Raw genomic sequence first — 20,013 nt, forward strand, 5'->3', positions numbered from 1 at the left:
ATACATCAACTTTTCTACTTATTATCGGCCTTTGGAACTTCATTAATAAATATATTTATCATTAACGTAGGTACCTAAACATTAAAAAAGTTATTATTTTCCTTAGTGTTATATAGCCATAAAATTAATATTAATATAATCCTGAGCCTCTTCCAGGCCTTAATATTTTATGTCCAGCTAATCAATATTTATTACTCTATTTCCTGAAGTAAACAAAATGAAAGGACACCGATATAAACAAGAATTAGAATTGTTAAAAGGCCATTTATTTCTCCCTTATTAAAAGAGCTAGATAATTAAAAAGAGTATTAAAAAAATGTTCAAAATATACAGTATTTTTCAAAAATACTTGTGGCAGAATGTGAAATAAGGTGGGAATTATACAGGGTGGCGCGTCATATACGACGCGGTTTATGCAATTAAGGAGAACAAAAGTTTGTATTGAAGTGAAATTTTGTGAACATTTTCTAAAATTATGTATTATGAGTTCTGTAGCGTTTTTTATAAAACATTACCACTGCGAACGGCAGCTTTTCATCGGAGAGCAGTCGTGGATAAGGTATTTCACTGGAAAGAAAATTAAGTAATAACAATAAACAAAGAAATAGATATTGGGCGCCAGGCATGTACAGAGAAAGAAAACACAGTTGTATATTACTTAAAACTAATGACTATATTTATTCATGATGTTCTTTGTTGGTAAATGACATTGTACAATTTTAATAATTATATAGTGGTTATATGTCGAGTAAAAGCTATGTATGTAAATAATATTAAATATGTCCTTAACAATCTAACCACTAAACAGAGTATGTACGATATTACTTAAGATGTACGTTATTGTTTAAGACTGAAAATGTTTTAGATGTTAAATGTAAAACTAGAACTTAAATCTACACTTAGCTGTTCTTTATGTAAACTTGCTTCAAACAGTAACAGCGTGAGGTGGGCTTGCATCTCTGTACTCGGCCATCCATACAACAAAAGGGGCCAGAATAGGGACACCATGATTGGAGCAGCCGCTACTAACTGGCTTATAGATGGGAACGAAGCAGCATGGGGCTCAAGCTACATCCACGCTGGGGCACTTTATATGTAAGATAAATCACTCCTGCTGGGGACACTCGTCCACGGGACATCCGTCCATAAGATAATGGTACAAGGGAACACTACCCGTACCTTGGAACACTACTAGGACCTTGGATAATGCCTGTACCTTGGAAATAGTCCGTACTTTGGACCCTAAAAATACGAAACTCTTGTTTAAAATCAAACAAGGTCTAATAAACAAAATGAACCTACCTCGAATTACTTCCGAGGGCTCACTAAATAATAAAGAACATGTCCTTTCTTCCATGTGACATTCTGGAGGACAAAAGAAAAGGGGCGCCAACGTGCCAGCAAAATACAAATACAAGTAAGGTTGGGACATCAAAACTCTACCTAAAAATACGCAGTAATAATAACGAATCAAAAAAGATAATATCTCATTTTTACCTGTAACTTCGAAATAGCAGCTGATTCAAATTATACAGCAAGAATTTTATAATTGCAGTTTCTCGAAGCAAGGATTTTTTGATGGTGACAGTCGGACGGTCAAAGCCAAGTCAAAGCCAAGTGAATAGGCATGTCAAAAACCGGAGGTTAAAACCGAAAAACCGGTTATTTCCATTCGGTTAACCGGTTAATAACGGTTATTTATTTGCTCCAGTTATATCCGGTTTTTAAACCAAAAAACCGAAAACCGGTGAACAAAATGAGCACATGAAAATTGAGTCGACCAAGAACAATGAAGTGAATGTACGACGGAAAAATTCCATCTTTTCAGTTGGACGACAAGTGAAAGTGGAGTCGACATTTTGATGTTTAGCGGTTTGAAATCTGTTGTGGCAAGTCAGGCAGTCATGCAAATTAAAGAAGAAATCAAAAAGAGCAGAAAGAATTAGGGAATTGCTCTCCACCTACAAGTTCATCCTCCAAAGGAACAGGAAGACCCTGTCTCATTATGGAGCATGCACGACAAAATCGCTTGAAAAATCTGGAATGGCATCTACAGGGTTGAAAGTTCCTTTCCTAACGAACTAAAGTTATATGCAACAACCAGTATTACTGGGATGCAGGATCAATCAGTTTGGCACCAGAGTAAAACGCTGATGACAGCATTATCATCTATTGCAATGAAATATTTAACCGTCGTGGGAAGCTCGGTTGCCTCCAAAGATTGGTTTTCGACATTAAATTCCATCATCAAAGACGACCAGAAGCCTAACGACAGACATGTGACAGAGAGGGTGTTTATGTACCGGTGTTCCAAATCGTTTTGGGTAGACTAATATAATAACATTTTTTGTTTATGTTTATTGTTTATGTAACCTTTACGAAAATATAAATAAATATAATAATAAAGAACTTTATTTATACGGCGAATTTACAGAAAAATCCAAATCTTAAAACAATACATATAATAAAATATAAACCAAAAACAAATTAACTAACACTAACTAACCCTAAACAAACATTATTACTAACTAACGTGTAGTATTTAATACAAATATTTAATAATTTTATTTCTAGTATTGAAAAAATGTACCTATAAAAATTATCTATATTATCTAATCTTAATCTATTTACAATTTCAAGGCATCTGTTTAGTGGTGATTGTATATTAGAAACTTTAAATACATTTGATCTCACTCTAAGTCTAATATCGGGAACATTTAAACAAATTATATTCAGTATCTCTGGCGTATTTATATTGCTGTGTACCTATATTGTAGACAAACAATACATCATTAGACATTCCACATTTTTCTAAACTGACATGAAATTACTCTGGTATTATTTAAAAAAATATCCGGTTAACCGGAATAGCCGGTGTTTTATACCAGTTTTAACCGAGCAGTTAATAGAGGTGGTAAAATAACCGGTTAACCGAAAAACCGGTATTTTTAAATAAATTGACATCCCTACAAGTGAAGTTAAGCACGGAGAGAGTTGACAGAAGCGATGATGACAGCGCCTCCACAGAACAGTGAAACAATAGCAGGGTTGCCGACTAGAGAACGTAAAAATTACGCGTCAAATAAACTATCCGGCCTGAACGAGAGGGAATCCGGTGATGATAGGCCCAGACATCATATATTATATATAAAAAAGACATGTAACGAACTAAAAACGTTACAGTTCTACAGGGTGTCCCCAAACAAAGTTACACATCAAAGTTATGTTTTTTTATAATGGAACACCCTATATATTAATTGATTTTTGGATTCTACTAAAAAAATAAAGGTATGTTTCATTAGAAAAGTATATGACTAAAATGTATAGTTTTTGAAATACATTCACCGGCACGAAAAATAGGCACCTTAAAAGTTTGATGTATTTTACAGGTTAATATATTTTTTTTTAATGGGCCGATTTCGATAATTTTTTAAGAAGTTTGTAGTCAAATTATTTGACCTTTTAGTATCTATTTCTAAATTAAAAATGAAACTCCCCATCTGTTAATTATACGAGGGAAAACAAAATGTTGATATTTTGATGAAAGTTTGAAACACCCTGTGGAATATATTAAAACAGCAAGAAATTTAAATATCATGTTATCCTCTAGATACATCCTTTCTCGATGGTTTGTTTTTTGGTTCATCTCATTAGCTTTATTTTTGTTGGAAATGTTCGCTTTTGAAGGAGACACATTTTTTCGTAATTTTTACATTAAGACCATGCCTTTGCTTTTGGGCCTAGTGAACAATCTAGTAAGTTCTGGTCCCGAAGCAGGCCTTCTTGACATAAGCAAATCTTTGACATAAGATTTGTTTCATTTAATGGTCTTCGTATAATCCGATAGTTAATATGTACGTTCCTTAAGTGCAATTCATCATCAATTTTAAAAGCTGGCAAACGGCGGTTTCTTAGCGATAAACTTACAATAAGTCGATCGTCTCGATTAGAAGTTCTCATACGAAGGTTCCTGGACGTCTAGATTGACGTCCTCATGGACGTGGTCATAATGAGGAAAATGCATGTTTTTAAATAATGGTTTTAAAAAATAGTTCATATTATTACAAATTGAACAAAAAAAAATCGTTGATATCGGTTAAGAAATGCCTCTAATATAAAATAATTAAATATTGTTAATTTAAATGGCCGGGCAAACGCTCTCTACTGCGCCTTGCCGCTGTGACGTCACCCGCCGTTCTTCTGGTTGAGTGGAGCCAGACGCGTGTTTATTTTACACAGTTTGCTTTTTAAACTGTTGAATCCAGGTCAAAATTATAGTTATTTGTATTAATTAATACATAATTAGTAGTTAGTGATATTTATAAATAGTAATGGATGAGCGAAAACAGAAAAAAATGGTCCAAGGTTTGTGTCCCATAAAGGCTTAAAGCATGGTACAAAGAATACAAGGTATGATATTGCGCAGGTTGGTCGCTACGTCACAGGTGATAACGACCTTGTGTGAAAAGCACTCTCCGCGCGCCATGAGAAGATATGAAAAGAAAAACGTTAAATTATCACTCTATTTTTACGATTTATTGTTGTGAAGATCATTTTGATGTAAGTTCATATATTTATGTATATTGTCTATATATGTATACATTACATAGGTATATGAAATTTGAATGTACAGGATTATTCATTATATTTTGACACCCACATACAGCCTTAACTGCAAGTTTTAGAAGAAAACATTAAATAAAAAAGTTGCATGGTTTTTCATATACTCTCTTTTAAAATTAATTCTAGTTATACAGGGTGTCTCAAAAAAGATGGTCCCTAAAATTGTAGGTATTTTTCGCTTTTTCAACTGTCAATATTTCGTAAACATATTGAAGATAGAATAAGGATATTATATATGAAATATATCTAGAAATTTCGAAGAATCAAAAATATATAGAGTGTTTCACTGAAAAAAGTAACTTAATTTTGGCGTTTGCTTATGGGACACCTGGTTATAATATTTTCGTACCTGATAAACAAAGGTATTTCCTATAATAGTCGTAAAAACAATCTTTAAAAATAACAAGAGTAGAGAATTGTCAATATATAAAAAAACTTTCTTTTTCACGCTATGCTCTGGAGTTATTTTCACGTACTAAACAAATATTTTTGTCTCTTTTCACTTCTACATAACCTACAGCATTATCTCCATACGTCTCCCTACCTGATCTGAAAAATTAGTTTATAACACTAATTTATAACTATATAAAAGTTCGTGACAGTAGGTACCTACTTATATTTAAATATGCCTCAGTACTGCAAAGAATAAATGTTACATACCTCTCTGTTTTTTTCCTCGTAATTCAGCACCAATAAATTGGGAATTTGTATTTATAAAAGCAGCCAACATAAAAGCATCCGCTTTTGGCAAGTTATATGATTGTGCTTTTACAAACCCGGAATCTGTCATTACTTAAAAAATTCTCAGAACACACAACACATACAAATAATAACTGCATAAAAAAAAGCATAAAAAAGCTCGCTTCAATCAACGCTTTACAAGCAACAAAAATGTCTTAGTACGCCACCTAAATACGGCACATAAACCGGAACACGTCTGGCTGCTGCTGGCCATCGCGCGTCGACGAGAACGGCGGGTGACGTCAGGCCAATAAGAATATCGTTTCAATTCGCGAGGCGTCGTTTGCGTTATCCATAGTATTTTAATGACCCATTTTATAAAATTGTGGTACTGCTTTCAAGAAAAAAGTTTATACATATTTATTCTAATAAATTGAACAGTTTCTGGCGAAAAATAAAATATATGCATCTTCCTCATTCAAAAACCACTTAACGTATTAATTAAATTTTATAACAAATTCACTGAACTAAACAAATATAGATATATATTTGACTCACAAATATAGATATATATTTGAGCCATCTTGTATGTATGCATTTGTATATGTGTGTTTATTTAAATACTAAAGTGTGAAAGCAACGAATTTAAATCGGTAAACTTTGTAATATATCTTATTAACAATACAATGCAAAAAGTTTTATAAAAATTCGTTCACAGTAAATGAATTCCGAGGTTTGTGTCCCATAACGGCTTAAAGCACTCCACTATTGCAAAATTTCAGTTGTTTAGCATAATAAGTTTATTAATTACTGATTTTTTTTAATATTCTCTAAAACTCATTAACTGAACAACGATGCAATTAATCTTAAGTAACACAAAAGTTCCTCAAAATTTTCTAGTTATCCAGCGTGTTTATGTTTATCTCGTTGGTATTCCTTTGTTGTTAAGTCTGTTTATTTCAAATTCAATTAACCTAACTCAAAGAACTTCATTACATCCACTGCCGCGGTTAATTATAACAGCCTTTTATTTAGAAGGTTTCAAAATAAAACACAGAGATGTATTAATAAATTAATATGTATTTATTTGGCAAGATTATTGTATTAGTTACGTTCATTCAGGGGCGTAACCAAGAGAAAGCCAGAAAGGGGCTTTAAAATATTATCCTAAAATAACAACTGTACTTTTAATAATTATTATTAATAATATCCATCATTTATAAAGACTAAAAAAATGGCTCTTCGCTGCTAATTATCTTGGCTACACTACTGATCACATTATGTATTATTACAGCCTCTTTGCTTATCACTTAGTCTACCTGAATTAATCAAAATATAACAAGAATGAACTAAACAAAGAAATAATTTTATATTAAAAATTAATAATTTAATACTAGAAGTAAAAAAATATTAAATTACAAGACAAAATTGTGGAGAAATATTGAAATTCATTCAGCATTTTCAACGAAATTCATTTTTTATTTTCAAGTTTTTTCGTTTTGCTTTGAAGATACTTGTACGATCATTTAATGTGTAAATTATTGAAAATTTGTGAACGTAAAAATAAATTCGTAGGTGCTAAAGTAATTTTATTTTGCTCAAAAGGATGAAAAACACATCTTTTAGCATTTTAGAGCACATTACTTTTAGCATTTTTATCAAAAATAACTATGTTTTAACATATTTGGTATATGTTCTACTTAACTAAAGAAAAATGCCTATACAGGGTGGTCCGAACTGTATTCCGGAAACTTCGACAGCATCTGTAGATAAAAATAAGTAAAATAGTTCGTATAAATGTATGTTATAAGATGCTTTCAAAATTTCGGAAAATTTATATTTTCCGAAATTTTTCGTCTAAATGTATCTTTTTTCACCCAGTAGTTTTATACAGGTGCGGACAAAAAGTGATTACCCTTCAAACCAGTTAAAAAATATGTAGGTAGCGTTGTCTACAAGTAGGAGTCATATTGACAAATCAAAATCAAATTTCTCATGTCAAAAACTCCCAGACACCAATTTTCATCCAAATATTGACGTTACTTTGGGACATATATTTTTACGAACTTTTTTACTTATTTTTATATGCAGAATATGCTGCCGAAATTTCCAGAATACAGTTTGGACCACCCTGTATATTAGAAAAAAATTAAAAAATATCACAAATATGGCACAAAAATTGATATAACTTAAAAATCAGCTAGATGTAACAGTGAAATTATGACTGGTACCTTGATAAGGATATATGCCACCTAGTAGTGATTTGTAGTGACCGTAGTGCTTAATTCTGTAAGTACCGGATTCAGCTCCATTCCTGACTTGCCATTGTACCTCCACTTCACTACCCGCCTTGATAAAGCTGGTTCGAGTCCATATAAATCTGAAACAATAGTTGAAAAATAATAAAAGTCATTATAACATAATCATAGTAGCATATACTTATATAATCTAATATCTAATGTTATAAAGCATCGCGTATTTTTTATCACAATTTGAGGATATGTAATTTCACGAAAGTACTAAAAACTCCAACCATATCTCAAGGATTACCTAAATAACAACCCTCGTAACGATCAACCTCTTATTACTACGTCACCAAGCCTGTTTTGGTCTGATAAAATTTTTATCACCTTATAAAAATAAAAAGACAAAAGCAAAAGGGGAGCTGTGCTACTACGACTATAGAAAAAAAATTCTACGCAAAAGAATACCCCATAACCTTAATTTTTTGTGGAGGTCCTTGTATTGTTTACAAACAAACCTTGAACGGTTATACCTGTCATTTATGTCAGGGTAATATGCTATACATACAGGGTTTTTCACAAAATAAATAAATAAAAGTATTTTGGGAATAAAGCTTCATTCCGAACCTCGCAATTACTGGAATAAATTAGCGGTTTCAATTACAATTTATACTTTTTAGTTTACGATCATTCACAACGTTTAAAAAACACAATTAAAATTAATAGAATATCCACAAAACATCCCCCTTTAGAACTTCATCTGTCATGTTAAGAAATGAATGTAAATAATAAAGCGCCTCTCGTGTTTGTTCGCACTCAAAAAATTTCAATTAATGCCTGTATATATTTTTAATATATTTTTTAAATTTACATTTTTTTAATTGTAAAGTAATATATTACATTTAAATGGAATATATTACATAACAATAAATAAATTATGTCAATTACAGGATTACAAGCTTGTTTTCTAACATTTTTTAAATAAAACGAATTATAAAATTTCAATATATGTATATTTGTCGTAGGTATGAAAAAGTAAAACATAAAATGGACAAGCAGCTACTTACATTGCAATAAAACTTCCACTTTTAGTTTTGCAATCCAAACGCAATATTTCTATTTCACAAATAAAATATCCGACAGCACTAAAATCACTGAAACTTCCGCGGCTGACAACGAAAACTGAAAAATATAACGGCACTTTTTGTTTTGGACCTGCATATCAACATTACGCTGTACTATTATATGTTTGTTGTTGAAATAATATAAAATATCTAATTATAACTTGTAAATTTTAATATTTTAAAATGAATTTAACTAATTTTGACAATAACTAACTTTTTGTTATCAAGATGACATTTTAGACGGCAACTGACATATGTCATAATATTTGAATCTTAAATATGTATGTAATATAATTTAAATTACTATAATGCAACTTTATACTAAGAAAACATTTATACATTCACAAAATACAACAAAGTCTAATAATATAGTTTGAAAACAATGAATATTGAATTAAAATTGAAAAGTTAAGCGCGACCCCTTGTGTCAAAATTAGATGATTAAATTTTCGCAATTTTTACACCACTTGATGACCGGTGGCGCCTCTAGTGTTTGTTCGGGCGGTTGTGCTTTTACTCCCGCTTATGGCCATTAAAGAAAAAGTTCTAAAGGGGGATGTTTTGTGAGAATATCCTAGCAACAGCTTGTGTTAGTCAGTTGTATCCATAGAGAAAGCCTAATATTTAGCTTATAAAACAGTCCACTTTTGATTTCTAACCACAATTTCTCTTGACGGAAGATAATCAAAGGCCAAAATGACCTTTCTCGGAAATTTTGAAGTATAATTAGTGGAAAAGTTAAAAATTTGATAACTTTTTCTACTAATTGAAAATGTCTAACACTAATTTTGACGTTGTGAATGCTTACATTGAAATTAAAGCATCAAACTTCTACGCTAATTGAAATCACTAATTTATTTCACTAATTGCGAGGTTCTGAATGAAACTTAACATAATCTGTCGATTTCCAAAAGCTGAAGTACCTGGAAGCGTCAATAAAGTGTCGTGCTGAGAACTATGCATTTCTAAAAAATCTGAATTAAGTTCTGGTCGCGTCCTAATTGACAGCCTTTTGAATAGAAGCTTCTTTGGGGATCAATTAGTATCCCTTTTAAATATCTGACGCGCTTCCTTCGTATGGTGGGGCTAAACATGCAAACCGGCAGATTACTATCCTTCCAATGCCAGAAACGCATGGCATAGGTACTTAAATACGAGTGAAGTCGACTGGCTGTTTAATAAATAGGTTGTGATTATATTAAATTGCATTATATTTTCTCAAGGTAAAGAAATTTAAGATTATCATACAAGCAATATTCGTCCACACAATTATATGCACCCTGTCTTGAAAACTACATGAAACCGATTTTATGAGCAAAGTTTCTTTGTAAAATTTGCAATATTAAAAATTAAAAAGAAACTGAAGAGGAAACAAGCTGTGAAGAACAAATTTTCTTCTTTTACAGAGAAAAAAATGTAGCTTAATTCTATTTTGCATACTTCCTACTAAATGATTAATATTTAATTTATTAAAAAAATAAATATCATATCAGATGAAAAATCTTCATAATATATTTGCTAACATGTGAATATTTTAATTTGATAAATTTATGTAGATACGTCGAATTTCGAAAACAGTTTTGTACATTCTAAAATTCTAATTTTTCTTTATAATAAACAATAATATGTATAGTTCAAATCAAATAAACTTTTAGTCACGTGATTAAGCTTAACCGGCACAGCGTTGCCGACTGTTACATATTTTCTTTTATTCAAAACGTTTTAGGAAACAAAAATTAATTAATTATAAATATAACAGTTTACATCAACAAAACTCATCTTCTTAACAGCACTTAAGGGACATAAAAGGCCATTACTACCGCTTTCCCGTTCAAAATATTAAAGTTGCGATAAGTTTTTTACGGCTATTAAGCTATCTTGTACCCTTTACTAAAAGAGGTTCTAAAAAGAACAATGTTGACTGCGAGGTCTGCTAGATCACATCATAATTCATTTAAACCAGAAACTCTTAATGCATAACTAAAGTGTCAAAACGAATGACAATGCTAGGAAGTAATAAAAATAAATAAATGTGAGAACTTGACATTATTTACAGCAGAGCTGCCACCTGAATCCCCAGCGGGAAATTTAAATTCCAGTTAGTCAGCCCGGCGCGGCGCCGAATATGTCCATAATTGGCACCAATGAATTTAAAAGTCGCGCCGTCGATTACGTAGCTAAAAGTTTAATTGGTATCAAATATATTATATCATACCTAATAAATTGTCTTATGAAAACTACTGTCTAAGTATTAACGTAAAATCTTAAAGATTTTTTTATTCAATAAAATTTCCAAACAAAATTCAATTGAAGATGCTATATATTTCATTAGTAAAGAATTTTAATAATTTAGTGCACAATTTCATAATTTTCCAACCCTTCTACAAAAGAAATTTATAATTTTTTATTTATATCACCCAAGAAACTATTTTGGAAAGACATCAGCCTTTCTCTTAATATAATTTTATTTTTGGCACGTATTAGACACGAAAACTTTAGTTTATGCAATTTTCAGCACAGCCACAAATACATATATTAAGGCTCAGTTATTAACCCTCCCGTTGTTATTTTAACTGATGATGCCATCGCAGAAATCCTCTGCAAATATTAAACTTTCTTAGTATTTAAAAATTATAATCTTAAATATTTTGACAGCTTTACTTAAAAAACAACTTTACTTAAGGAAGAAATGTCTGATGCAGCAACTTTATACTAAAATTTATACCAATAACATAGGATGTTTGACATACTTAAGAACTAAGAAAAAACATTATACTTTAATAAAAGCTTCTTTCACACGATTTATTTATTTAAATATGAATTTAAATTTTAAAAACAACGACGCAAAAATTATAAGAAATAAAATACTAGAACATAATTTATAAGACAATACTATATATATATATTTTCTTTTAATCAAATATTTTAGGAAACAAAAATAAATTAATTATAAATATATAAACAATTATTATTTACATCAACAAAATTCACCTTCTTAACAGCACTAAAGGGACATAAAGGGCCATTACTACCGCTTTCCCGTTCAAAATATTCTAATAAAGTTGCAATGAGTTTTTTGCAACGGCTGTTACCCTGTATCGGTAATACGTTTATTAATTACTAATCAGTGAAGCTCAGGAAGGTGGATCCGTAGCCGTCTAGATTAACTGGTGCTCTACATCGTCTTCCAGACCCTAAAACCCCGGAATCTCGCGCGAGACGGGCGACAAATCGCTTTGGATCCCGGGGGATCACAGATGTGAAGGTCTGGAATATTATTTTAAATAAGGACTGACACCAAAGGGCGTGACGCGACGAGGGAAATAATATATAGGTCGGTCGCATATATATTATTATATATTTTGTTATTCAGGGGGGCCAATTTGTGACGACTACAGGGAAAGAAAACAATACTCAAATAACAAATGACATCTGACATTTTTATAAATGACTTAAAGTTCCCCAATATTATAATAATCAGCATCATATATACGTTATACAGGGTGTCTCAGAAATAAGTGCAAGTATTTTAACTGTTAGTATATGTCGACCCCAGAAACACGCCTATAGTTTTTTTTCGTGAAAAAAATATTGTTAAAAATCTTATATCTTTCTTGACATTTTCTGGGACATTTTACAAAACTTTTTAGTGCCCCCCACTTGTTTATTCACTTAATATTTCTCTACGGTGCCGATGTATCTAAACCTTGCAGTGTTCTCACCTCCTACATTATCCATATTCAACATATTTGTATTCACTGTAATTTTAAATCTCTACACAAAAAATTACGAGTATTAATTTTAATCATATGAATGTCTATTACTAATAATTCTAGAAACAAACGACATTATTTTTAGGCATACCACATTTTTATATTTATTTTTAACTACATCTATACTAATCTATACTAATATATAAAATCCTTAAGTGACTGACTCACTGATTAATCACGATCCTGCTCAAACCACTCAACGTAAGAAGCTCAATTTTGGCATACAGGTTGATTCTAGGGTGTAGAGGTTCGATAAAAAGGGATTTTTCTAAATTCCAGTTTCAACGGGGTGAAAGCAGCCCTCAAATATTACCATATGTTTTATTTAAAAAACGGTGAGTTTTTCGGAAATGCTCTTGAACACGTGTATTTTATTTTGTTGTTTTACATATTTAAGTATTAATTTTAAAATTTTATTTAAGCCGTTACAAAGCTGGGGTATCTTGTCATTAAATATAATGATTTATCATTATATTTATTCAGAAAGAAAGAAAGAAGAAGAAAGAAGAAGAAGAAAGATCATAGGAAATAATGGTAAGCAATATCAAAAATGCATTCTTAAGCACTACTATAATTACCTTGTCTCGAAATTCGCATCCGTTGCCACAACATTCCATTTTCCATCATCACCCAGTTTTTCCACAGCGAGAAAAGTCTTTTCCAGCATCAGATCGTTTCTGGGATGCCCCGCTATCTGAAAACCGCCATTAAATGTTAAATAACAAATGTAAGTGTATCTGCAATACCTCCCAAAGTACTAAAGCCACAGCCCTGACAAATTCAAGAAATTTGACATCCTGTGTAGTAGGAGAATAGACTTATGTTTTATATTTTTTACAGATTGCCTTTTTTATTTTTTAGTGCGTATAAGTTCTGTCTTTAAAATTTTAGCATTACTAAAGTCTATTTTATGTCCTATGTGCCATAAATACAGACAATTCTTTGATTTCTTCAAATGCCTTCCTTTTTGTGAGATTTTATTTTACTTGCAATTTGCTTAATTACAATCTTATGTAAGTTATCCGCTTCAAAATTTGCAAACCAGTTTTCAACTACTTTTTATCGATTTATATGTAACTTTTCACAATCATTGAGTTTCCGTGATTATAACTAACTTGACAGCTATGTTGAAGTAACGTCAGGCATATCACAGCAACCTACATTTTGTTCCACCCAAAGATCTGTTGACAATAAATCATAAAAATGAAAATATCAAGGAAAATCTTTGTTTGATGGGTAGGAAACTTTTATAGTATTTTGAGGAGACATGGATTTCCCAATGAATATCGAAATAATATACTGGGCGTTCCATTTAAAATAAAAAAGTAACATGCCTTTAAGAGTGACCAATGTTCAATAATAATTTTTGTCTCACCCTGTATAACGTTCAAGATCAAGTTTGGAATTGATTTAAACTACAATAGTTATTTCAATTGCATATTAGGCCATACAGGGTAATTTAGGTAGCTTTTATTGAAATTTTAAATTTGTTCTTCATTTTTAGAAAATTTGATATATGTCAAAAACCTTACATTTTTTTTCTTTAATAAAACTCGTCTTTATTTTTCTCCTAGAATCAAAAAATAAATTAATACATAGGGTTTTCCGTTACAAAAAATTAAAAAAACTTTGAACTGCAACTTTTTTTGCCGACACCTTGTAAAACTTTCCATATTTTAAAAAATGCTCTAAATTAACCTACATACGTTCAATTTAATCCCAATACAAACTGTCGTTCTCCTTGGAGACTCCGCGTAGTATAAAGGTGCGTATTCATTATCCGCACGAACGAACGAACGAACGAACGAACGTACGCTAGTGGTATGGACGGGGACCGCACGATAGAACCGCACGAGAAGACCGCACGCATTTCTTCATTCGCGCGCCAGTTCAAATCGTCAAGATATTGATGGTAACACGAGAGGCTCAAGAATTAAATCACGATGTATGATTCTTGTTAGAAACTTTTCAAGAAAAACGAGATCGGTTTTTCGGCCTAACTGGACTCCTCCCCAGACCATAACTGTTCCACCTTGATAAGGGTGCACTTCCTGAACATGATCCAACCGAATAAGGTTTCCCGGTTCTCTCCATACCGTAAGCCTTCTCGAATCCGGATGAATTCCAAAGCGTGACTCATCTGTGAAGAGAACATTGGCCAATTGTTCATTTGACCACTGAACATGATCTTGAGCCCACAAATATCATACGTCTCGATTTCCTCTCGTTAAGGGTTGAACTCTCCAGGGGCGTCTGCTTCTTAAGTTGACCTCTCTTAATCTATTGCGAACAATGTCAGGACTAACGGTTACATTATGTGTTTCCTGTAGAATTAAACTAAGCTCTGGTGCTGTAAGAGTCGGTCGGCGTCGAGCATTTAATTGTAAAAAATTATCTTGCTGAGGGGTAGTAATGCGATGTCGGCCTATGTGCCGTTCAACAAATCACCACTTTCACGGTAGCGTGCACTTAATCGCGATATTACACTTTGCGTTGTATTTAATGCTCTAGCTACGTCGATTTGGCGCATTCCAGCTTCGAGCATACCCATGGCCCTTAGCATTTCGTCTTTGTTAAGATGTTTACGCTCCATAATGTCGTTTAATACTAAACAGAGTTATTTCAATGAATTCTAGCCAGTTATCATAAAAACATAGCCAGTACAGGTTAAATTCGAACAATTGATGCTAGATGCTTTTTATACATTTGACAAAAAATGCACAAATTTAGAAATAACTAGTGTGACTACTTCGTTTCAATCGAAGTAGAAAGAATCGGCCTACAAATATGTGGTTGTTTATTCAAAACATTTATTTTTAACTTTAATAAAAGGATATCCCCAGATTTTTCCGGTGTGTGTATTTTTAGTTATAACGGTCATTTTTACAAATTCAACTCAAAAAACCAAAACAAATAAGTTTTGAATTATTTTTGAGATTGAAAATTACATAATCGTTTTTCCCTATGTCTCCACAATTGTATTAATGTCCTAAAACTAATCTGTACCTGTCCTATATCACGAAAATAACTACGAACAAGCTTACTGTCGCCGAATAACAAGTTATTCTGAGCTAGTAGCTTAATATATCGTTGTCGCTCTATGTTAGTCTGTCTCTAAATGAATTTACAACAAACCAGCACACATACACTGTCTAGACATGTTAAATTTCTAACTACATATACCTGGGAATTATCAAGAGTCCCTGAATATGTAATAAAATTAGTTTAGATGATGTAATAATTTTTTAATAAAAAGTAGTTCATTTAAATTGCTGCTTTATGTAATTGTTAATTAATTTTGAAGCTTAACTTGATATAGTGTCATTTTAACAGAACGTCAATGGTTTTTATAGATGGGGCTGTTGAAAAAAAAACTAAAGTGTTCTTGAATAGTTATGTTTAGATATTTTAATTAGTTTTTTTTCTTTTTTGTGTTTTTTTGCTTTCGACGACGGGAAGAGATATACTTCCCGAAACGTTAAGCATTTTTTTATCCGTTAGGAAAATTTGTTTATTAGTAAATGAATTCTGACAAGTTGGTCTCCGTTCGATTACCGCAGCAGTGTTTACATAAATAACTATTTTATTTTGTACTTTTTCTTGCAGTACAAGCCATTGGACTTTTTTGAAGATCATATACAGGGTGACAATTTGAAAACGAACAGTATTTAATATTGCCTCTACCGATGATAGTATGAAAATTTGGCGAAGCACGCCAATTTACATATCAAGGGGGACAATTTTTGAGGCATTTGTTGTCGTGTTACCTTCAACCCCTTGAAACCCAGGGCACCTACCCCTAAAATTTTAAATATGAACCCCTATTTCTTTTACCATTTTTGTGTATCTTTTAGAATTCTACATAAACTGAATTATTTTTTTGAGAATTTTATAAGAAACACAAAAATGGTAAAAGAAATAGGGGTTGCCATTTAAAATTTTAGATGTAGGTGCCCTGGGGGTCAAAGAATTGAAAGTAACACGACAACAAATGCCTCAAAAATTGCCCCCCTTGATATGTAAATTGACGTATTTCGCCAAATTTTCATACTATCATCGGTAGAGGTAATATTAAATACTGTTCGTTTTCAAATTGTCACCCTGTATATTTAAAGTTTTCATTTTCTTTGATTCAAATATCAGTTTTGCGTATAAAATATTTTTATAGTCTAATAAAAAGGGTTTGTGATCCTTCAGAAAAAAAAGGTTACATATTTATGCTTTTCGGCTAGACAGATAACTGAAAAAAAAAAGTTAAATGTGAAGATATATTAAAACTTTGCCCAGGTTTTTTTTCCATTAACTTTATTTAACATTTAATAAACTGCATTACACACAGACATAAGCAAAGTCACAGGGAATACAAAATTGCTTTTACTAGATAGTTGACTTCTTTACTAAATACCACATAAATACTAAATAATATATAGTTTGAAAACAACGAATATTGAATTAAAATTGAAAAAGTTAAGCGCGACCCCTTGTGTCAAAATTAGATGATTAAATTTTCGCAATTTTTACACCATTTGATGACCGGTGGCGCCTCTAGTGTTTGTTCGGGCGGTTGGGCTTTTATAAAGGGGGATGTTTTGTGAGAATATCCTAGCAACAGCTTGTGTTAGTCAGTTGTATCCACAGAGAAAGCCTAATATTTAGCTTATAAAACAGTCCACTTTTGATTTCTCACCACAATTTCTCTTGACGGAAGATAATCAAAGGCCAAAATTACATTTCTCGCAAATTTTGAAGTATAGTTAGTGGAAAAGTTAAAGCTTTGATAACTTTTTCTACTAATTGAAAATGTCTGGCACTAATTTTGACGTTGTGAATGCTTACATTGAAATTAAGGGAACAAACTTCTACGCTAGTTGAAACCACAAATTTATTCCACTAATTGCGAGGTTCTGAATGAAGCTTAACATAATCTGTCGCGTCCAAATTGACAGCCTTTTGAATAGGACCTTCTTTAGGGATCAATTAGCATCCCTTTTGAATATCTGACGCGCTTCCTTCGTATGGTGGGTGTAAACATGCAAACCGGCAGATTACTATCCCTTCATTGCCAGAAACGCGTGGCGCAGGTACTTAAATACGAGTGAAGTCGACAGGCTGTCTAATAAATAGGTTGTGATTTGTGATTATATTAAATTGCATTATATATTTGCATTATTAGAAAAAAAGTAATGAAATTTAAGATCATCGTACAAGCAATATTCATCCACTCTATTTTAAAATTTTCAGAATATGCACCCTGTCTTGAAAACTGCATCAAACCGATTTTATGAGCAAAGTGTCTTTGTAAAATTGGCAATATTAAAAATTAAAAAGAAACTCAAGAGGAAACACGCTGTGAAGGACAAATTTCCTTATTTTACAGAGAAAAAAAAATGTAGTTTAATTCTATTTTGCATACTTCCTACTAAATGATTAATTTTTAATTTATTAAAAAAAGATCATATCAGATGAAAAATCTTCATAACATATTTGCTAACATGTGAATATTTTAATTTCTATACATTTATGTAGATACGTCGAATTTCGAAGACAGTTTTGTATATTGTAAAATTCTAATTTTTCTTTATAATAAACAATAATAGATATGTATAGTTCATATCAAATAAACTTTTAGTCACGTGATTAGGCTTGACCGGCACAGCGTTGCCAACTGTTACATATGTTCTTTTAATCAAAACGTTTTAGGAAACAAAAATTAATTAATTATAAATATAACAGTTTACAGCTACATTAACAAAACCCACCTTCTTAACAGCACTTAAGGGACATAAAAGGCCATTACAACCGTTTTCTCGTTCAAAATATTCTAATAAAGTTGCGATAAGTTTTTACGGCTATTAAGCTATCTTGTACACTTCGTACTAAAAGCAGTTCTAAAAAGAACAATGTTCGACTGCAAGATCTGCTAGTTAAAATTTTTAAGATTAAAATATCACAACACAATTCATTTAAAACTGGCAATACAAAACTAAAATGTCAAAACGAATGACAATGTCAGGAAATAAATAAATAAATGTGCCATAAATTTTTACAGCAGAGCTACCATGAATGGCTACCTGAATGAGCTACCTGAATACCTGAATGAATACCTGAGCTACCTGAATCTCCAGCGGGAAATTTCAATTTCAGTTAATTTTATTTTTCAGAAACTATTAGAGACAGAGTTTACCAAAAATGCTTTTTATAACTACTAGCGGGTAAATGAATTTGTAGATATATTACGAATTTTTTTGGAACTTTAGTTTCGGAGATATAAATTTAATCGGACCTTTTTAAAAAAAACAATTTTATTTTTCAGAAACTATTAGAGACAGAGTTTACCAAAAATGCTTTTTATAACTACTGGCGGGTAAATGAATTTCTAGATATATTACGAATTTTTTTGGAACTTTAGTTTCGGAGATATTCATTTAATCGGACATTTTTATTCAATTTAGTTATGGATGATGTAATGAAAGAAACCAGACGAGAGACATCTAAACTTCTTGTAGGGTACCAAAATATGCAGCCTGTGTGGATCAATGAATGCGCTTTCGCTGACGACATCGTTATATTTGCTAGGAACGAAACAGAACTTAAAAGAAATCTCAATACATGGAACAACAAATTATCTTCAAGGAAACAACCTTAAAATAAATGAGAAAACAAAAACCTTAAAATAAATGAGAACAAAACAAAAATAATGATTAGCGGAAAGAGTGAAGAAATGGTTAACATAGAAATAAATGATCAAATAATAGAGCAGGTAAATTCTTTCAAATATCTGGGAGTCCAAATAGAAAGCCAGGGACATCAAAACCAAGAGATAACTGCAAGAGTCCAAAGCGCTGCAAATCTATACCATAGCATAAAGAACACATTTCTAGGTAAAAAAGAGGTATCATTGAAGACCAAAATCAGCGTGTTTAATTCAGTATTCGTACCAATATTAACATTCGGTAGTGAGAGTTGAGTTCTCACCAAGAGACAAGAAAGCTTAATACAAGCAGTAGAAATGAAATACCTACCTACGAAAAGTGCTAGGTGTTACGAGGATGAATAAACTACGTAATTCCCATATTAGAGAGCAGCTGAAAGTCCAGCCAGTACTAACAACTATCGAAAACTGCCAGTTGAGCCAATGTCCTTACCACACACATTGGGAAAAGACTCAACAAAGAGAGACCAGTAAGAAGAGTATGGGAGGCAAAGGCAAGAAAAAGGGAAAAGGGTAGACCTGCAACTACTTGGGATCAAAATGTTGCAAAAATTACTTAGAACTAGAGGGATCGGCTGCGCCGAAGCAGTAACATGGCCCTGGACAAGAAGAATTGGCAAAATTTTTATTTATGGAAAGTAGCTACTAGAAGCCTACACCTTCGGTAGAAGGCCTTCGATTATATATATATATATATATATATATATATATATATATATATATATATATATATATATATATATATATATATATATATATATACATATATATAGTCAGCCCAGCTACTACAACTATGTTCGAGGTTGTCAACAAATGAATTTAAAAATCACGCCGCCTATTACGTAACTAAAAGTTTA

At 31.7% G+C, this 20,013-nt stretch overlaps 1 protein-coding gene across 4 annotated transcripts in view; it reads right to left on the reverse strand.

Annotated features, from left to right (window-relative positions):
• Positions 1 to 6,366: 6,366 nt before the first annotated feature.
• LOC115882688 (neutral ceramidase) overlaps positions 6,367 to 20,013 on the reverse strand; it is a 120,213-nt gene continuing 106,566 nt past the window's right edge. For all 4 annotated transcript variants that reach the window (XM_030900892.1, XM_030900893.1, XM_030900894.1 and 1 more), the window contains exon 14: positions 6,367 to 7,684. In XM_030900892.1, coding sequence (XP_030756752.1) covers positions 7,501 to 7,684 — 184 coding nt within the window. In that variant the 3' untranslated portion in view covers positions 6,367 to 7,500. The remainder of the gene's footprint in view (positions 7,685 to 20,013) is intronic.

The sequence above is a fragment of the Sitophilus oryzae genome, unplaced genomic scaffold, assembly GCF_002938485.1.
Source record: "Sitophilus oryzae breed Bouriz unplaced genomic scaffold, Soryzae_2.0 scaffold_179_pilon_pilon, whole genome shotgun sequence".
Lineage (NCBI taxonomy): Eukaryota > Metazoa > Arthropoda > Insecta > Coleoptera > Curculionidae > Sitophilus > Sitophilus oryzae.